The sequence below is a fragment of the Scophthalmus maximus genome, chromosome 12 (genome assembly GCF_022379125.1).
Source record: "Scophthalmus maximus strain ysfricsl-2021 chromosome 12, ASM2237912v1, whole genome shotgun sequence".
NCBI classification, from domain to species: domain Eukaryota; kingdom Metazoa; phylum Chordata; class Actinopteri; order Pleuronectiformes; family Scophthalmidae; genus Scophthalmus; species Scophthalmus maximus.
In genome coordinates, this window is record NC_061526.1 from 7,280,001 (window position 1) to 7,299,155 (window position 19,155).

Below are 19,155 nucleotides of genomic sequence, written 5' to 3' on the forward strand. Positions count from 1 at the left end.
CACACAGAAAAGAGACGACGCGTAGTGAGCACCAAGGTGTCTGTCGTCCCGCCTCGTCGTGGCGGCGGCAGCAGCGTCGTGCAGTTGCTGTTGACAGGAAGTGGTTTGTGAGGAACAATTCTCACAGCAGCTTCCTGCTCAATCCATTTGGACGTCTGAGGCCGACAACAGGGTACCGACCGCAGCTTGAGAAGGGCTCGTTCGCCGCATGCGTATTGTCACGTCTCCTGGAATTCCAAAGATGGCAGACGACGACGATGCAGCATCTTAGATGTTTTTCTTTTGAGTTGACACTCAAAGCATTTACCGTAAATGCTGCGTGTAGCTTCAATCGGGTCAGGGTCCGTTGTGATGAGCACAAGTGATCTCTACAGCTTTGCAACGTCAGCGTATAGGAACCTCTATTCTTTCGCTTTCCCCCCCGCCACATTTCAACATCCGCCACTGTCAGAGGGAAAACTTCCGGAGCGCAAGGTGCCTATGGTGCATCTACTGCCGCCGGCTGCCAACCGCCATTTTGAAACGAGGAGGAAGAAGGAAACGGCTCGGTCGGGACTTGCGTTCGTCCTCTGCGGCCAAGCCCCCGTCCCGTCACTTCCTGTCCACCTGTCCACGTTGGTCTCTCAGAAAGGGACGGTTTTGTAAAGGGAGACAATTGTCTCACTATCAGACCCCAACAAGTGGAAAAGTACAAATATTTGAGTGTATGCGCGTGTGTGTGTGCGCGCTGCACACTTCCTTATTTTCTACTTCCCAGGGAAGAGAGAGAGAGAGAGAGAGAGAGATGGGGCGAGAGACACTGAGTGACAGTGAGAGAGGGAGGAAGTTGCCTGCAGGCTGGGAGTGGTCGAGCGTATAAAAGGCGACTGGTCTTCCTTCTTTCTGCATTAGTCCTCTCTTCCTCTCTTCTTCTCTTCCTCATACCTGAGTCTCGAATTGCACAGGTAAGCTGACGTGGTCTCTCACACACACACACACACACACACACACATACACACACAACCTATCTGATTTGTTGAATATTGCTTCACGGATTGTTCCGCCTGTGTGTCCTGGTTCTTCAGTCTTCTGATGCCGATTCAGTGATTGTCAGTTTGTGTGTATATGTGTCACTGATCAATGTGTGTGTGTGTGTGTCTGTGCAGGAGCTATTGATCAGGATGTCGTGGGATCAATACATTTCTAACTTGCTTGATCCTAATGAAGACGGGAGCATGGTGATCCAACACGCGGCAATCTGCGGGATAGCGACTGAGTCTGTGTGGGCCTCCTCTACGGGCTTTAATGTCACGGTAAACAACACACACACACAAAACCAGCCTGAAGTTTCACATGCTTGTGTCTCAGTCAGAACTTTTCGTCTCTCATATCCAGTCGGTGGCGAAGCAAAGGCGCCACTTCCTCCTCCAAAAAACGAAAAAGGTTTCAGATCAGCTGAAATAAGAAAAACCGACATCTGTTTAAATCCACTTCAATGTCTGTATTTCGTTATTCCGGAGACTCGTCTTTTAACTGACCGACGCCGACAGAACCGACCATCTAACTCTTGAGTCTTGAAACATCCTGGCGTCTACACTATGTGACATCACTCCGAGACCCTTCGCCCCATTCGCTGATGTTTCATTGATATATTCAAATATGTTCATTGGTTTAAAATGCACTTTTCTCATCAGGAAATTAATTTTTCCTCCTTGACTTTTGGGCGTGTTCAATTTGTCACTCTGCTGGTTCCCGCTCCGTCAGAGCAGGCGGGTGGAGCTGCTGCTGCATTCAGGCACCGCAGGAAAACGAAGCAGGTGGTGCAGGTTTGCAGTGACTTGCTGTTCTGTAAAAAATCACTTGACAAATAAGTGAACTTGTGATTCTTTGGTGAGTTAAAACAGAGGACTTGACACTTTTTGCAGTGTTTTTAAAAAATTGCAAACAAACGTTTTTTTTTATCTTTCTGCGTTATTCTGGCGGTGGAGTATGTTTTAAACCATTTCTTTTGGGGGGGGGTGTAAATGTGAAACACAATTTTTCTAGATTCATTGTTCCAAGTGATGACAGGAAACAGACACGTTTCATTTTTTGTGGCGTTTGGTGTTGGAAGTGGAGCAAACAGTTCTTTGAGGTTTTTCGAAGTTGCGCGTCATTTCCGCGCGTTACTTTTCGTTGCTGCAGGCCGAGTCTCGCTTCAACTATACCTTATAAGGACACAGTGTCGAAAAGAGCGCCAAATACAGGAAGTGGAGACGATCACTTCTCACTCTCTGTGTCACGGACTGTGAGGGTGGAGAAGCTTCTGTTATAACACAATGTATGCATGGAAGGTGTGTGTTAGGCACGCATGCACGCGCGCACACACACACACGCACACGCACACCTTGATACCTGGTCCTAAGCTGAACTCTGAAACCAGGTGTGAACCTTGTGAGGACTTGGAGCCCCAGCAGGCCGTGGTGTCTTCATGTCAGTGTGTGTGTGTGTGTGTGTGTGTGTGTGTGTGTCGTGTCTTGACTTGTCCTCCACACACTCCCGTCGTCTCTGCGGCAGCTAAGACCAGACTCAGCTCCTCCTGTAAACCTGCCGATCAATAATTTAATCCATCAATCCGTGTTGCCTGCGGATGTCAACAATGTTTGTTTGTCGTTTTAAAAAAAGGATTTGAAAAAGAGTTTCTGTGTAAACACGAGGTGCAGAAGGTTACATCATCATGACGAACACATTATTACCATCTATTGACTTTGTGTAACTAAGGAACTTTTAGTTTTCTTTATCACCCCCACTGAACCTCTTAACTCAAGAGCTTTTCATGATGAATTATTAAAGATTGTTACAAAGATCAGATTCAAAGACAACAGAGGAACCGACGTGGAGAACGAGAGAACAGGAGAACCGACGGGGTAAAGTGCAACCAGGTGAAGATGAATCCAGGTGGACATCACAAAGAAGTTTGTCTTCAAAGTTCCCGACCTCTCCTGACAAAACTTCAAACTAAGAGTCACTTAGTTCAATCATTCATTCATAATGACTTCATTCATAGAAACGTTGTGACATCATTTAAGAAGCGCAGGGGGATCAAACGATAAGGATACGACTCTGCAGATCCTTTATTATATCTCAGTATGTACATTTTAAAAAATGTAAGAAAACAGTCAATAATGTCCATGACAATTTCCCAAAGTCCCGCCGATCGGTCTGTCGAGCGGCGCAGCTCTGAAACACGATGTTGCGTTCGTGTCACTGTGAGTCAGCGGACAACACAGTGCAACCAGCCAAACCAGTTGAGTGGAATTCATGAAAACAGCCTGAACCGCGAGGCTCCGCCCCTAACATGACCTTCCCACATGCCCCTGAGCCAGGCACCTGAAGAACAAACACGGTTTTTACCTGCCGACAACCAGATAGCAACATGCAGTAGTTTCGTTTGGCGACCGGCTTTTTAGGCCGAGCTGTCGTTTGTTTCAGCTGCAAAACATTTGACTGTGTATGAAACGCCTGCTTCTGTCGCGCGCGTCAAAACCAGCAGTTTTTCTAGTCGACTGAGAAAATCATTTTGTGGAAAATTGGTGCCGTTACCCTTGAACGAAATTGTACGTGGCTCAGTCAAAGTGGTCAAAGACATGTTTTGATTTGTGTGTAAAGTGTATAAAACAGTTTGTCATAAACCCATGTGAAGGCTCCTCCGCTCAGGTTCGTTTTACATTCAAATCCAAACAAAGTGATGAGGAGCCTCTTCAGTGCACGCAGCCCCCAGGCATGATGTGATCATAACTGTCTCCCTGCCTGTCTCTCCCGCAGCCGGAAGAAATCAAGAAGCTGATGTCGAACCGGGCGAATTTCTCCAAGTGTGGCCCTTTCATTGCGGGAAAAAAATGCATGATGCTCCGAGATGACCTGGACGAAGAAAAAATGTACACTTTGCAGTTGAGGACTTCGACGGACGCCGAAGGCAACAACTACAGCGTATGCGTTGGAAAGACCCTTTCAGGTAAGAAACCCCCCCCCCCTCCTAAAAGTTCTCCATGAAAGTTGAGACTTGGTCAGCCGAGTCCGTTTCCTGCAGCTGCTATGGAAGCAAATCCGTCTCAACAGACTCTGAAATTTAAAAGGCACCGAATTTCTGCCACTGCATTTTATTTGCATTGAAATTATGTATCTGAATTTTTTTGCATCTAAATGCAACACTGATTTCAGTAACGGATTTTTCAGCGTTACAAAAAATAATTAAACATTATGGAAAATTCAGTGTAAAAAAAATTCCGATGCAACATCCGGGACACGAAGGATAAGCAATCAAACTCGAACCAACATCCGGCCGCTCACTGTGGTAAAGTAGGAAGGATAATCACAGATTCGGACTCTTCCACCAATAACTAACGAAACGTTATCAAAACACTGGAATTCAAAAGATGGCGGGCGACGGCGACACATCTCACACATTATCCTTTGATTTGGCACCTTTAAAAGCATTTAAATGCTGCATTTAATTCGCTCACGGTTAAGGCGGGGTCAGTGTTAGGGTACGGGTTCGATGTCGTACACGACATTCAACATCAACAACGACAACTTCTTTCAAACGTATCAAAACGACGGCACCACAATAAAAAAAGTCACTACGTGCACGGCTCTTCGTTCGCTTTTGCCGCAACATTTTAATATCCACTGTCATAGGAAAGGGAGCAGAAGGTGCCGCTCATGCGCCTATGCCGCTGGTTGCCGACCAAACGACGAAGAACGGTGCACAACCAATCACGTTGCGATCTCTTAGCTGGTTGTTTTAGTGCTGATTAATTGATGTTAGCATGCTAAGCTTGCTAAGCCAATACGGTGGTCATGGAATCTGCTGAACATCAGCATGGTAACGTTGTAACGCAAGTTAGCATGCTGATAGCTCTCAGGGCCGCCAGCGCAACTGAGACTTTATGTCGATTAATTTCACATACAAAATAATTTTCCTTCAATTAATTTTACTGACAAAATGTTGGACTAAATAAGATTCATTATGTTAATAGATCCGGTTGTGTCACTTGGTCAGGCCTGAAATATATTTCTCCACAGCCAAGACAAAGTTGTCACTAAACTTAACGTTTCATTTCACACGTTGCCGCAACTTCCTGTCTGTGGTGCAAGTACAACTTTGAGATACTGTTACTTTTCTGTGATCAGTATTGTGGTTTGTGTGTGTGCCTACAAGCTAAAGTAAGATGGTGAGCATTAGACATAATCTATATGTTAGCATGATATCATTTAGTTTTTGGTTTTTTTTGTAATAAAACATTGACTCTCCTGTGTCTCTGTCTCCTCAGCCTTGATCATTGTCCAGGGATATAAAGACGTCTCAGGGGGCCCGATTTGTACGAAGCTGTACAAAATTGTCGATTACCTGCGTGAGCAAAACATCTAACTCAAGGTGGCTGCCAATACATCCTGTACCCGCCAAGTCCGATTGGCCACCCCACCTCACCCCCCAATCCCCTATCAACCCCATAAAACACCCAATGTTCTGCTTGTTTAGTTTTGTTTTTCCTTCTGTTATCTGACCTTTTCTGTGATCAGGGGAAAATAAAGCTTTATTCATGTTGTGAATGAGTGAGGAACTGTGTGTTCACACCTGAGCCGAGCTCACTGCAAAACCTGTGGTGGTGCTATTGTTTAAAGCAGGATGCCAGTGTTACATTATTTTACAGTGTAGAAAGACCAGTGTCCAATCACACTCTGTTAAACCACAGACCTGAAAAATAAAGACAGCAACATGTATTGATAGTGTGTGTGCACAACTTACCACTACTGCCATTACTGCTACTTACCAACTACTACATTAGTATTATTACTTCTGCTACATCACTTCTACTGCTAATACTATTATGATTACTACTACTGTTTTTACTATGACTTATAATACTATTTTACATCTCAGTATACTACTATACTGCTACTCAGTATACTGCAATTTTACTACTAAGCATACAACAGAATTACTACTCATTATGCTACAATATTACTTCTCTGTATACTACTATACTGCTACTCTATACTACCATAGCAAACTACAGTATTGCTACTCAGTATACTACAGTATTACTACTCAGCAAACTACAGTATTGCTACTCAGTATACTACAATATTTACTACTCAGTGTTCTACAATATTACTATTCAGTATTCTACAGTATTGCTACTCTATACTAACATATCGCTACTCAGCAAACTACAGTATTGCTACTCAGTATACTAAGTATTGCTACTCAGTATAGTACAATATTACTACTCAGTATACTACAATATTTACTACTCAGTATACTACAATATAACTATTAAGTATTCTACAGTTTTGCTACTCAGTATACTACAATATCACTAATTAGTACACTGTAATATCGCTACTCAGTACGTTGGATGGTTACAGCATGTGCACCTGATCGAAGTAAGGTCTTTCGGAAGATATATGCAGGTATTTTGATCACATCTCTCAGTTTTAATGATTCCCTGCCCTCAGCAGCGATGCAGAACGTTAAGCTGATACTTTGACTTTTATTTTGAAGAGGTCCGCCCCGTCCGTCATGTTCAGTTATATTTAGCAGTAAAGGCTACAGAGACACTGGACAGGGCACGGTGTGTATGTGAGGAATACAGTTAAAGGTGAGTGTAAAGGGTAAGGTAGGTGTGTGTGTGTGTGTTTGTGTGCGTGCGTGCGTGTGTGTTGGGGTTACTGCCCTTTGCAGTGAATGCTGAGCAGGTCTCACATTTCCCCTTTAGGTGAACTTTGACCTTCTCTGTGTGCGTTAGGGACCGTCACACTAGTTCACACTGGTTTATTTCAGCCCACTGACATTAATACAACCACATGTGACAGAATATATACATATATATATATATGTATATGTTTATATTCTGTGTGTGTGTATGTACTGTATGATAGGATTTGCTTGGTGCTCAGTATGAACAGTTTAAATGTTTCGCATAAATAAAAATCATGTTTCCAGTTCGTACGGTCGAACAGTGCGACTGTCGTACTGTCTCGGTTGAACTTGTTGAACTTGGCTTGTGACAGCCGCCTGTTATTAAAAGGATGATGATGATGATCAATAAGTAATTTGAAAAGGTTCAGACTTCCAATCATGAGGGAGACAGGACACGGCCGCTAAGTCCTCTTGCCCTGCAGTGAGCTGGGTGTTTCTCAGGGTTCTGTCCAGGTTCTGTCAGACCTGATGCCCGGTTCTTATGTCGGTGTCAGCTCTTTGTGCAGGTTTCTTCTGTTACTGCAGTCCTGCCCCCGTGCAGACGCTCCCTGCCTCCGCGCCCAGTCTCCTCCCCTGACAGGGAGCGTCTATAAAAGCCCTGCTGTGAAACAGACAGACACTTTCCACGTCAGTCGGACAGTCAGACGGACAGACAGGAGGCCACAGACGACAGCCCTCTTCTTCCCAAGCAACACAACTCACAAGGTAGGCTGAGACAGGAGTGAGCCCTCAGCTCAGGCTGGTCACTCTTTGAACCAAACGTTGAGTTGGGTTGTTTTCTTTCAGACTGTTTCCTGTTTGTTCGTTCCGTTTGCACACCTCTCTGTTTTGGTGTCCTGCCAAACACTGATTCATCTCCTGCTCTTATTCTGAAAGTCTAATCTGCTGAGGGAATTGTGACAGTCGCTCATTTTCATTCAGGTCGTTCTGCAAAACCGAAGACAAAAAAAAAGAAAATAAACCACAACTTCAGGGCTTCGACCTTCAGCTGCTGGAAGGTCAAAGTGCTGAACGACTGAAATGTGACAAACAGCAGAGGTACAAAGTCCAGACAGACAGACAGACATGAAGAGAGACAGACCGACAGACAGACATGCAGACAGACATGAAGAGAGACAGACCGACAGACAGACATGCAGACAGACATGAAGAGAGACACACAGACATGAAGAGAGACAGACAGACAGACAGACAGACAGACATGAAGAGAGACAGACCGACAGACAGACATGCAGACAGACATGAAGAGAGACAGACAGACAGACAGACAGACAGACATGAAGAGAGACACACAGACAGACAGACAGACAGACATGAAGAGAGACACACAGACAGACAGACATGCAGACAGACATGAAGAGAGACACACAGACAGGCAGACATGAAGAGAGACAGACAGACAGACAGGCAGACAGACATGAAGAGAGACACACAGACATGAAGAGAGACAGACAGACAGACAGACATGAAGAGAGACACACAGACAGACAGACATGCAGACAGACATGAAGAGAGACACACAGACAGGCAGACATGAAGAGAGACAGGCAGACATGAAGAGAGACAGACAGACAGGCAGACAGACATGAAGAGAGACAGACAGACAGACAGACAGACTGGCAGACATGAAGAGAGACACACAGACATGAAGAGAGACAGACAGACAGACAAACAGACAGACAGACAGGCATGAAGAGAGACAGAGACAGGCAGACATGAAGAGAGACACACAGACATGAAGAGAGACAGACAGACAGACAGACAGGCAGACATGAAGAGAGACACACAGACATGAAGAGAGACAGACAGACAGACAGGCAGACAGGCAGACATGAAGAGAGACAGACAGACAGACAGACATGAAGAGAGACACACAGACAGACAGACATGAAGAGAGACAGACAGACATGAAGAGAGACAGACAGACAGACAGACAGGCAGACATGAAGAGAGACACACAGACATGAAGAGAGACAGACAGACAGACAGGCAGACAGGCAGACAGGCTTCATATTCGTATATCTGTCCTCATTGTGTTACTGTGTTTGAACACAGTTTGTTTCCTCAATTTGTTCAAAGTGCTTCACATCAGAAATCATTAGAAAAAAAAATGACAGATTAAAAAAAAAGAAAGGAAACATTTTAGTCGAATCGAGGTTATGTCGAGAACAAATTGTCCATAAGACACAAACAGAAACGTCTTGATCCCCAAACTGCGAGCCGGAGCCGAGTTGCAGGTTTCTGTAGATATGAACGCTGAAGAGTTTGACGTACCCAGCCACAATATGTTGCGTTATCTGGTTCAACGTAACCCAAGGTTGACCTTCCTGGGGCACCTGTACACTACGAAGCTGGATATCAGTGGTCTCAGTCAACCCGGGGGGGTTTTATATCCTCCTCTTCATATCGGCACAGGAATTTATCAAGTTTGCTATCGAGAGAATATTCTTCAGGTGGTCGATTGAATTCATGAAAACGTCAACGGACCTAGTGAATCAGAAATTTACTTTGCCGTTCTAATAGTGGCCGGTTGCCGCTGATCTCAACATCTTGCCGCGCTTTGTTATTTGTCACCTTACTCTAAAACTCTTTTAGTCCCAGTCAGTGTCCTGTGGAATGACGACCCCGGATTTTCCAGTGACCTGATTGGTCAGTAGTTGGGTGGCTGTCTTTGATCTGTTATCTCGAACATCACCCACGTGCCCCCGGCCCGTTCAGCATAAGTTACCATGGTGATGTACCCCGTTAGATATGAATCAGCTTCGTTGGACGAAAAACCTGCAGTTACCTCCACAACTGCAAATCCTGCTTCGTAGAGCAGGCCTCTGTCCCAGGCCGCCAGAGAGGAACAGCTACTGGTACTAGGAACATCCGTACTAGTGTTGGCAGTAGTATAAGGAGTATCGGGAGTGTAGTATTAGGAGTATCGGGTGTGGTTTCATGAGTGTTTGTCCAGTAAAGTCTGTGTAAAGGCCACATAACTTGGTTTCAGATTAACTGTACTCAGCTGTTGCTCTGCTGCCATGTTTGATCTGTCACTACACACACACACACACACACACACACACACACACACACACACACACACACACACCGATGATACTGTAACTCATACTGCTACTATCCACATATTGGATACACTTGAACATACAACACGCTGCAACTTTAAATGGCGGTTTATGAGTCATGAAAATCTAATGTTATGATATAGAACAGTCAAAAGGGGACATTTTTCTGCATAACAAGTACTCAATGAATACTTAAGTTATACTTTTCTGATCTGTAAACGCAGCACTCTTACAGTGTGTACCTGTAAAGCATCTTGAGTACTGCCCCCATCGACGAGCGTGCGGTTCAGTCGGAGCTGTGGAATAATTCAGGACCTTTAGTTATCAGAGACTCTGATACCAGTTCACGGCCACAAATACCTCTTCAAATGTCAAGAACATTAATATTAGTGTGTGTGTGTGTGTGTGTGTGTGTGTGTGTGTGTGTGTGTGTGCGTGTGTGTACTGTAACTCTATAACAGGCCAGAGGAAGTCTTGACTTGTGGAGAAAGGTCTGGGAGAAGGTCAAATGGTTTTACACAGCGGTCTTACTGTATTAATAACTGTCTCTGGAGGACACTCGGACAGAGAGGGGGAGAAGTGGCAGCCCTCCCCCTCTCTGTCCTGTTGTTCTCATTGGCCACCGGTCATGATATAATCTCTCTGATTGGCCGGTTGGGGGGGTAGTGGGCGGGATCTGATAGGGGGCGAGTGTCTGGTGTCTGCTGTAATGGAGGCATTATGGCGTTACACAGGATCTCAGCAGCAGGTCTGACACACACACACACACACACGCACGCACGCGCACACACACACACACACACACACACACACACACACACACACAGAGTGAGTTTAGTGGTTTGACCTATGGTTCTTGAGGGGTGTTGTTTATTTTCAAGGTCACTGGTTAAGGTCAAAATTCAAATGAAAATAACTTTATTGGCAAGAATGTGGACAAAGAGCATTTTTTCGTCCTCTGACTTACCTTTAGTCATACAACTCTAATAAATAACGGTGGACAGGACTGAGCTACGAACCAGGACAGAGTGCTGATTCGTCCCAATAATCCTAAAACTGTCTCCTTGTATTTTTTTTTGTACCAACCCTGCCCCACCCCACCAGTCAGGATGTCTATCACTAAGATTCACGCCCGGGAGATTCTGGACTCCAGAGGAAACCCCACAGTGGAGGTGGACCTGTGGACGGCCAAGGGTGAGGATCACACACACACATCTGCCCTTTGAACATTTAGTTTTGGCAATGGACGTCCTGTGTAGAGCACAAAACGGAGAGGTAATAAAATCTGCTTTGTCCATCCGTACCTCAGGTCTTTTCAGGGCAGCAGTTCCCAGCGGTGCATCGACCGGAGTCCATGAGGCCCTGGAGCTCCGCGACGGAGACAAGAGCCGCTACCTGGGCAAAGGTAGGAGCCAGGCTGTCTTAGAGATGTCTATTGTTTCTTGGGTTCCTTCTGGTAGGAACTGGAGGTCTAACCTCTGAGCCCCCCTTCCTTCGTGGACATGTTACAGTTGTTGTTTGTCCCTGCAGGTACGATGAAGGCTGTGGACCATGTGAACAAGGACATCGCCCCCAAGCTGATTGAGAAGGTATCGGCACCATCAGTGAATGAAATGTGTAATTAAGTCAGTGTGGTTCAATCAATCGAACATCACAGGCCTGTGTTTGAGCCCTAAACATCTGTCTCTCTCTCTGTGCCCGTTTCTTTTTATTTCCAGAAGTTCTCTGTTGTCGAGCAAGAGAAGATTGACAAGTTCATGTTGGAGTTGGACGGCACTGAGAACAAATGTAAGGACCCGTCCGTCTCTCAAGCCCAGTGTCCCAGTTCAGGCTCCGCCTCCCACGGATGCCGCATTCGAAGACCGATTGCGTCACCGCGGCGCAACCAGACCCCGTGCCCCTTTTCAAAAGCTCCTTTGTACGCGGACGACAAAAGCGTCCTTCCATCCCCCGAGCGCCGAAGGCTCCCAACGGGTGGATGCCCCTCGGGCAAACCTTTCCCAGGGTTCATTGCACGCCAGTGGTGGAGCTAACGGGCTAGCTAGCTATGTGGGCGGCCGAGCTGCAGTGAGTGCAGCAGCTCAGGGCTAGTGATGCCAGGGCGATACGCGCTGCTGAGGCCAATGGGAAATCCTCCGTGGACCAGACTGTCTCATTTCAGTTCCGCCTTCGTGGTCTACCTGGTCCTCGAAGTCTCCGAAGGATGTGGCCTCTGAATTGGGACACAGCTTACGTCTGACCTGTCTCTCTCTCTCCGCTTGACCCATCTCTCTCTGTCTACAGCTCAGTTCGGTGCTAACGCCATCCTGGGCGTGTCGCTGGCCGTCTGTAAGGCCGGAGCAGCTGAGAAGGGCGTTCCTCTCTACCGCCACATCGCCGACCTCGCCGGACACAAAGACGTCATACTCCCTGTTCCTGTGAGTGGCATCTAGTGGATGGGAGGGGGCTTTGGTTCAAAAACATTTTAATTTCAGTTGAAGTAACTGTCATGTTTTCCCTTGCGCCGCAGGCCTTTAACGTCATCAACGGAGGAAGCCACGCCGGAAACAAACTGGCCATGCAGGAGTTCATGATTCTGCCAATCGGAGCCGCCAACTTCCACGAGGCCATGCGGATCGGAGCCGAGGTTCAGCGTCTCCGTCGGACGTGTTCTGTTCTGCTGCTGCTGCGTCATTTCTACCATCGCAGCTCAGAGGCGGAGTCTTAACTGTGTGTGTCTGTGCTCAGGTTTACCACAACCTGAAGAATGTGATCAAGGCGAAGTACGGGAAGGACGCCACCAACGTTGGAGACGAGGGAGGCTTCGCCCCCAACATCCTGGAAAACAATGAGGGTGAGACTTGCACCTGTACTGTCTCTCTGTCGGATGACAGGGCGACATCAGGGCTGGGTTATGTCATCTGGGAGAGATAAATCAGACATTGTCACTTACACAGCGAACATACACAAGTACCGGTTCCTCTCCCTGCAGCTCTGGAGCTGCTGAAGACGGCCATCGAGAAGGCCGGCTACCCCGACAAGATCATCATCGGCATGGACGTGGCCGCCTCCGAGTTCTTCCGCAGCGGCAAGTACGACCTGGACTTCAAGTCCCCCGAAGACGCGTCCAGACACATCAGCGGAGAACAGCTGGGAGATCTGTATCGCAGCTTCATCAAGGGCTACCCCGGTGAGAAGCACGCTCACGTTTAGAGTCTCTGGTTTCTACCGGAAGTTCACCGGATCTGTTCGACGAATTAGAAAAGAAGCAGTCCGATCAGTTCAGCACTAAATATCCTCCACTGTGTCTCCAGTCCAGTCCATCGAGGATCCATTTGACCAGGACGACTGGGAGAACTGGGCCAAGTTCACCGCCTCTACGGACATACAGGTGAGACAGACTGAGAGATGAGACGGACGGTGGGTCGCAGATGCTGCAGACTTGGTTCCTCTTGTCGAGGAAAAGCTCCCGGAGAGGTGATGACGCCGACATTGATGTCGTGACTTTTTTTGTTTGACTTGTTTGAACCAATCAGATCGTAGGAGACGACCTGACGGTGACCAATCCCAAGAGGATCCAGCAGGCGGTGGACAAGAAGGCCTGCAACTGTCTGCTGCTCAAAGTCAACCAGATCGGCTCAGTGACCGAGTCCATCCGGGCGTAAGACACCTCTCTGTCTGTCTGTCTCGCCTGTCTGTCTCTTCTACCTGTCTGTCTTTGTGTCTGTCTCACTTGTCTCTCCTTGTCTGTCTCTTCTATCTGTCTGTCTGTCCATCTAAATTTCTCAGTTTGAACCAAAATTTCACTGGATAACTAACATATTTCCCCTCTTGTCTCTCTCTCTCCCTCCACCCGTCTCTCTCTCTCTCCCCTCGTCTGTCTCTCTGCCTGTCTGTCTCTCAGGTGTAAGTTGGCTCAGAGCAGTGGTTGGGGCGTGATGGTCAGCCATCGCTCCGGAGAGACTGAGGACACCTTCATCTCAGACCTGGTGGTCGGACTCTGCACCGGACAGGTAGGACAGACTCTCAAGTAATGTATGAGAATTTGGCAGGAAAGACTTTTTCTCTAGATGTATAATTTGAAACTCCCAGTTTGTTCTCAACTCACTGACACTTCACTTTGTCTTGTTTTTATCATAATATTCTCCCAAAAAATACTTTTTATTAATTCTAAATCTGTGATCAGCCCGTAATTACTCTCTTTCTCTCCCCCAGATTAAGACCGGAGCTCCCTGCAGGTCAGAGCGTTTGGCCAAGTACAACCAGCTGATGAGGTGAGCACTTCCTGTCATTTTCAAAGTCAAAGCATTGCTGTTCAATTTACAGAATAAAGGCCTTCATGTAATTTGACCTCTGACCTGCAGGATCGAGGAGGAGCTCGGAGACAAGGCCAAGTTTGCCGGTAAAGACTACCGCCACCCAAAGATCAACTAAAGCGCCGTGCTGACTTTCTCTCCACCGCCGTGACAACCGACTGACACCTGATGACCCCTGAAGCAACTCCCCACCCGACAGCTGGGGGTGAGATGTTCAGAGGTCACAGTGGGTTTGACCCTGCCTTCCTAGCTATAATTCCATTATTGCTGTTTTCTACATAGAACACAAAGATTGAATAAACTACTGAAGAAAACGAACATGGCTGCCGTCGTTCACTGAATGAATGAAACAGAATAAAGGTTTTATAAGGTGTCTGCCAAAGAGTGTGTGTGTGTGTGTGTGTGTGTGTGTGGCTCAGAAAACTTTTCCAGGACCTTCGTTTAAAAACGTCCTCGTTCTCGACTGATGTTAAAACTACAGGACCCATGAGCTTCAGTGGCTGTTGCCACGGAGACGACTCTCAACATCGCATCATGATCAGAAGAAACTTTGATTTGAGACTGGTCCAAAACGCAAACTTTCAAATGTCTCCAAGTGTCATTTGAGCCTGAAGCCTGGAAACTGAATGAATCTTCAAATGAGCTCTGGAAAATCTTCAGAATCCTGTGCGTACACCTCCTCAAGGACCAACTGAGCTTGTCCTGGAGATCTGGTACCACCTCAAAGACCTTGGAACCCCCCTCAAGGACTTCCCAGAACCTCTGCAGGATCCTCAAGAGCCTGCCACATCTTGGGGAGACTTTGAGAAACTCCTCAAGGACTGATGGAGGTCAGTTTGTGAAGGTTTTTTAAATTCCGTTTTTTGAACCTGAAAAAAAGTAGCAACACACTCAGATTCTCACTCTCGGGATCCATTATTCATGTCCACACACACACACACACACTCTGCTGACGTCAATGCTGATAGGCTGAGGAGTTTGGGGAGAAGGCAGCCTGTTGCCGGGCGACGAGCAGCGGCCGTGTGAAGTTTGACCGAGGGAAGAGAAGTGACGCTCCGTAACTGACCTGTTCACATTATAAACCTGAATCAATCTTCATCGTATATTAGTCCGGACAATTAAAAGTAAAAAAACACACCTGGGGTGTCTCAAATTAATCTGGTTCTTCAAGGACTCTCAGTACCTTATCAAGGACCCCTGGAACCTTCTCAAGGACTCCAGGAAGCTACACAACCTCCTCCACGGCCTCCTCAAGGACTCCTGGAATAGGTTTTGGTTTGGTTTATCCTGGTTGTTGGCAGAATGTGTGTCGCTGTGGGGGGGTAGGAATGTTGTGTGCGTCACCACACACACACACACACACACACACACACACACACACAGGATAATAATGTGTGTTGTTGTGATCAGTGACCTCTTTCTCTCTAATAAGGTGATTGATGAGCTATTATCCCTGTGTCTCTCTGTGTGTGTGTGTGTGTGTGTGGGTGTGTGTGTGTGTGTGTGTGTGTGTGTTTTATGTGCGTGGTCGATGACGTTGGCGCTGAATGGGGGGCGGGGTTTGTCTGAGTGGGACAAAGACGACGGGGGGTCATTAAACGCGCGCACACACACACACACCTATCCTTTGGACCATGTGAACGTCTGTGGCCCCGCCCCCTTCCACAGGAAATAGTTGCCATCGACGACCCGGTCGCTGCGGTGATGCTTTACAAGGAGGCCGGACGACCGAGGTCAGAGGTCGTGAGGAGAGAGACTCGGCAGTACAGTGAGAATGCTCGTCTCTGACTGGCTGGAACGTGACAGTGTTGGAAATCAGAGCGCCAGGTGTGTTAACCTGCAGGTAACCATCGCAACAGGACGGAGGACTGACGTTTAATGCTAGCATTAGCGTTTAGCTTACTCAAGCCCCCAACATGGTACGCCTCGAGGACTCCAGGTTCCTCTTTTAAAACTTCTGCATCGGTTTCTCCTGGAGCCTTCTCAAGGACTCCCAAACCCCCTCAAGCACCTTTGTAAGGACTGAGGAATCTCTACTTGAGCGAAAAGGGGACCTCTGATAGTCACTCCAGGATCCCATTAAAGGACAACTGCAATGTCTTGAGCCTTGGGTCGTTGACTCCTGGTACCGTCTGAAGGACCCCTCGAAAATCTTAAAGGACCCCTCTTTTAAAACGTGTCAACTTATCCTGGAACATCCTTGAGGCCCATTTTGAAGCACCCTTGGTTTACAGGAACCGCTCGGAAACTCCTCATTGACTTTTTGGTACATTCTCAAGGATTCCTGAAACATCTTCAAGGACCCTTTGTGGCTTCCTTGGTGACCTCTGGTACCTTGTCATTTGCACCCCAAGGACTCCAGGACTCGACGATTTAAATGTGAATGAGCATTCTCTCAGGTGTTTCTTTTTTGGGGCGCGAATCGTTGCATCTGATTGGTCGATATTTCTGACTTTTTGTTTTTCCCATATACGACACACACAGTGAATTGAGTGTGTGTGTGTGTGTGTGTGTGTATGTGTGTGTGTGTGTGTGTGTGTGTGTGTGTGTGACCGTCGTCGGGGGAGACGGCAATAAGAATGTGTGACATCACAGCGCTCTGTCTTATATATAAGCGTTGGCGAGCAGTTCGACCACAGACCCGTCCTAACACAGGACAGACACAAACAAACCAAACTCCAGTCAAAAAAACCTTTTACAACAACGCCTGACACCAATAATCAATCGTTTTTATTGGAGAAAAAAAAATTCTGATTGAAAACTTTTTGAGCAGGTCACATGACTGAGCGACGAGCAGCAGGATCTTCTGGAGTCTGTTGGGATTTTTGTTTTTAGTCTGGATTTTTGTTGGAATATTGTTTCTTCTTCTTTCTGCATCAGTAAGTTGTGCTGTTCATCCTTCAACATGGCGTCTGCTCACAGATTAATAAAGTTTCATTTGATATAACCTCATCATTGTAATATAATACAGCTGGGTTAAAGAAACAATCTAAAAATATAGACGAAGAAAAACTGAAGAGATTGCATTTGAATCTAATTCAAAAAAAGTAATGTAATTTATGTCAGTTCACTTCACTATAGCTTCTAATGTAGTTTTTTGAAAATCAAATCTTTAAATCTAACATTTGAAAATGGAATCGATGATCTAATTAAATTCAACAAATGTAAAAACTTTTTTTTTTATTTAGTCATTTGATCTAGTTTAATTTCAGTTTATTTTTCTGAATCAGATCATTTCAAATATTTCAGAAACTGATTTTATAAACCTTTAAAAATGTATACTATGTAATCTAATTCAATCTTTTTTGATAAAATCCAATATAGTCAATTTATTCTATCAAAAATCATTTTGTCAAAATGAAATTATTATATTTTTTTAACTTCTTTAATGTAATCCAATCTATTTTTCAATCCAATTAAAAAACCTAGTCAAATCTAATGTATTCCTCAAAATGCAGTCTCCCGTAATCCACTTTTAATAATTTAAATATGTGTATTAAAAAGTACACATATATTATAATCCATGGAAAAAGATATTTAATCAATCATAATATAAATATTGTAGATGATTTCGTTTTTGGTCTAATTTAATCTAATCTAAAGCACTTTTTTTGAATTATTTTAACCTAATCTAATCTAATGTTATCTAATGTAATGTAATTCAATTTAAAATAATCTTATGTATTTTTTAAAATTCTTTAAATCTAATATAATCTGTTTTTTAAATCTAATGTAATACAATGCAGCTTTTTAAAATTCTTTTAATCTAATCTAATCTAATCTAGTCTGTTTTTTCCATCTAATATAATGTAATGTAATCTAATCTTTTGTTTGGATTGTGTGACTTGTGTAATTTCATCTTTTTCTTTCCTCTAAACAAAGATGGCTTCTTCATCGTCCTTCTCATCTTTTGTTCCTCTCCTCATCCTCCTTGCTGTCGCCGTGGAGTCGAGGCCATCACCTGAGCAAGACAACAAACAGGTCTGTGGAAATGACATCATCATCATCATCATCATCATCATCATCATCATCCTGATCTTTCATGTCTTTCTCAGGATTTTCATCATCGTCTTCCTCTTCCTCTTCCTCCTGACTTTGACATGGTGATGTCTGTCTCCTCAGGTGTTACACTCTCTGTTCGGCTCTCATCTCTCTTCCATCATTTTGGCTTCGCCCACCTCTGATGATGTCACAGAGGGCTCGTCCGGATACGCCGCCCCCTCTTCCTACTCATCATCTCCCTCCGCAGGATTGGCTGTTAGTCGCGGTGCTGCGAGGGTATTGACTGGAAAGAAGGAAGCGGTCCCTCGGTTCTTCCTCGAGTTCCTGCAGCGGCAGGCCAAGACAAGGAGGCGGAGCCGGAAGTCGATGGTGGGAGGAAGAGGATGCTTCGGGATGAAGATGGACCGCATTGGCTCCATCAGCGGGCTGGGCTGTTAGAGACGCTGATGTCGCCGCGGTGACGTCTGTTGGTCTTCCATGATGTCGCCATTGGGGAGACCATCTCACCGAAAACACTGACCTCAGGGTTACTGTGGTAATGCCCAGACCCTACATGACCTCTGACCTCCAGGCTCAACTGGTCCAGCAGTCGGAGACTCCATGTTGGAACTTTACTAATGAAAGAAAGAAACACCTGACGTAGTGAGGTGGACACAGGTAGACATCGATCCTACCAATGACCCCTGACCCCTGGCTACAACACAGCCAGCAGTAAACTCTGTGTGCGTGCGTGCGTGTGTGTGTGTGTGTGTGTGTGTGAGACGACCCTGCAGGTGTGTGTGACTGTTTGTGGAACAGCTGCAGTAAATAAAACAGAAATGCAACTTGTCTCTTTGTAACTTGATTTTCTCTTTAATCATTTTCATGTTTCTGTGTGTGTGTGTGTGTGTGTGTAGATTGCAGTGATGATTGTCACAACTCTTTTGGTTTCATGGTTTCATTCATGGCGACTGTATATAAAGACGATCAAATACATCAGTGTGATAAGAACTATACCTAAACTGACAGAAACTGACCACTTTTTTTTTGTTTGGTCCATGTCCCATCTGCTAACATGGAGGGGGCG

At 45.8% G+C, this 19,155-nt stretch overlaps 3 protein-coding genes across 5 annotated transcripts in view; all 3 read left to right on the forward strand.

Annotated features, from left to right (window-relative positions):
• Positions 1-3,850, forward strand: part of slc25a11 (solute carrier family 25 member 11) — a 14,580-nt gene extending 10,730 nt beyond the window's left edge. For both annotated transcript variants that reach the window (XR_007031830.1, XM_035608087.2), the window contains 3 exons: positions 1-944; positions 1,146-1,292; positions 3,784-3,850. The exon at positions 1-944 is cut by the window's left edge and continues 153 nt beyond it. The gene's annotated coding sequence lies outside the window, so the exon portion shown is untranslated. The remainder of the gene's footprint in view (positions 945-1,145; positions 1,293-3,783) is intronic.
• Positions 3,851-7,271: 3,421 nt separating this feature from the next.
• eno3 (enolase 3, (beta, muscle)) lies at positions 7,272-14,405 on the forward strand. Of its 2 annotated transcripts, none has more exons than XM_035607446.1 (14): positions 7,272-7,429; positions 10,897-10,986; positions 11,102-11,197; positions 11,323-11,381; positions 11,511-11,580; positions 12,076-12,209; positions 12,302-12,418; positions 12,520-12,625; positions 12,764-12,961; positions 13,086-13,162; positions 13,308-13,432; positions 13,676-13,784; positions 13,987-14,045; positions 14,136-14,405. In XM_035607446.1, exons 2-14 carry the CDS (start codon positions 10,902-10,904, stop codon positions 14,203-14,205), a joined length of 1,305 nt encoding a protein of 434 aa, XP_035463339.1. In that variant the 5' UTR covers positions 7,272-7,429; positions 10,897-10,901; the 3' UTR covers positions 14,206-14,405. The 2 variants fall into 2 exon arrangements, with proteins under 2 accessions (XP_035463339.1, XP_035463347.1); XM_035607454.1 differs by lacking the exon at positions 7,272-7,429 and adding an exon at positions 9,563-9,582.
• Positions 14,406-16,317: 1,912 nt separating this feature from the next.
• On the forward strand, positions 16,318-18,901 carry si:ch73-265d7.2 (C-type natriuretic peptide 2). Its single transcript, XM_035609038.2, has 3 exons — positions 16,318-16,966; positions 17,970-18,068; positions 18,210-18,901. The coding sequence occupies exons 2-3, from the start codon at positions 17,970-17,972 to the stop codon at positions 18,525-18,527; spliced, it is 417 nt and encodes a 138-aa protein (XP_035464931.1). The 5' UTR covers positions 16,318-16,966; the 3' UTR covers positions 18,528-18,901.
• The last annotated feature ends 254 nt before the right edge of the window (positions 18,902-19,155 follow it).